Here is a 1067-nt window from a genome sequence, read left to right as displayed (position 1 = left end):
GGAATAATGCTGAAAATTCAGCTTTGATCACAGGAATAAATTACACTTTTAAAATATATAATCAAATAGAAAACAGTTATTTTAAATAGAAATAATATTTCATAATATCGTAATATAAATGTCAGCTCAAATAAAAGTAGCTTTTGGGAGCATAAGTGTTCTTGTAACTGTTTTCCTCCCGCAGGGCTTCTGCAGTCGGTTGCTGTTGAAGCGCTGCAGGTCTGCTGTCTCCTGCTGCCTCCAGCCAACCGTCGTAAACTGCAGCTGTTAATGCGTCTGATGGCTAAAGTCTGTGCCAACCCCTGTCTCCCCGCTCTGAACGACACCATAGGAGCTCGTACCCTGGTAAATCACTCAACTCCTCAGATAGATGTTCTCTGTACAAGTTAATTATTTGCAAATCACTGACCGTCATAGTTAATTTATAATTCAGCTCAGCGTTCAGTAGATTCTACGAGCAGCTTTCACACGGTCTGTCTCTTGTGGGTGCCTTCCTTCGCTCCTGTGCAGATGGTCCAGACCTTCTCCCGGTGCATTCTGGGATCTGCGGATGAGGTGGACTTGGACGAGCTGTTGGCCACCAAGCTGGTCACGTTTATGATTGATAACCACGACAGTGTGCTGAAGGTACCGTCCAACCTGCGAAAATCTGTTGAGGAGCATCTGTCTCACCTCAGAAGAGCCCAGGTCAGCATCCCATGTCATTCGCTGAATGCTTGATAAGTGACTGATTATATCATGAAACTGCATCCACAACAACTTTGGTGTATTTCTGAGAAAAAAACGAAGTGGGAATTAATGTAATAAATATTGTAGGTATTTGTATTAATATAGATTTGATTGTATTGTGATACAATACAAAAATAGATTGTGATATTATTGGTTTGATATTTTTCTTTCCCACCCATATGGCCTTGGTTATATCAGAGCAGAGTAAAAATACAAATTATGATAAAATATTATCACTGTGCACAGTAAGACCAGGAAAATTTGGTAACACTTTACAATAAGTTTTCATTTGATAACATGAATGAACTACATTAGTTAATATCAAGTAACAATGAATA

General features: G+C 39.3%; 1 protein-coding gene across 1 annotated transcript in view; it reads left to right on the top strand.

Moving 5' to 3' along the window:
• LOC107602227 (DEP domain-containing protein 1B-like) overlaps positions 1–1067 on the top strand; it is an 8960-nt gene that overhangs the window by 5934 nt on the left and 1959 nt on the right. Inside the window, exons 4-5 of the mRNA XM_016294672.1 lie at positions 196–345; positions 511–687. Coding sequence (XP_016150158.1) covers positions 196–345; positions 511–687 — 327 coding nt within the window. The remainder of the gene's footprint in view (positions 1–195; positions 346–510; positions 688–1067) is intronic.

This window comes from Sinocyclocheilus grahami, unplaced genomic scaffold (genome assembly GCF_001515645.1).
Source record: "Sinocyclocheilus grahami isolate Dianchi unplaced genomic scaffold, SAMN03320097.WGS_v1.1 scaffold322.1, whole genome shotgun sequence".
NCBI lineage: Eukaryota > Metazoa > Chordata > Actinopteri > Cypriniformes > Cyprinidae > Sinocyclocheilus > Sinocyclocheilus grahami.
This window is presented reverse-complemented; position numbering and strand designations above follow the sequence as displayed.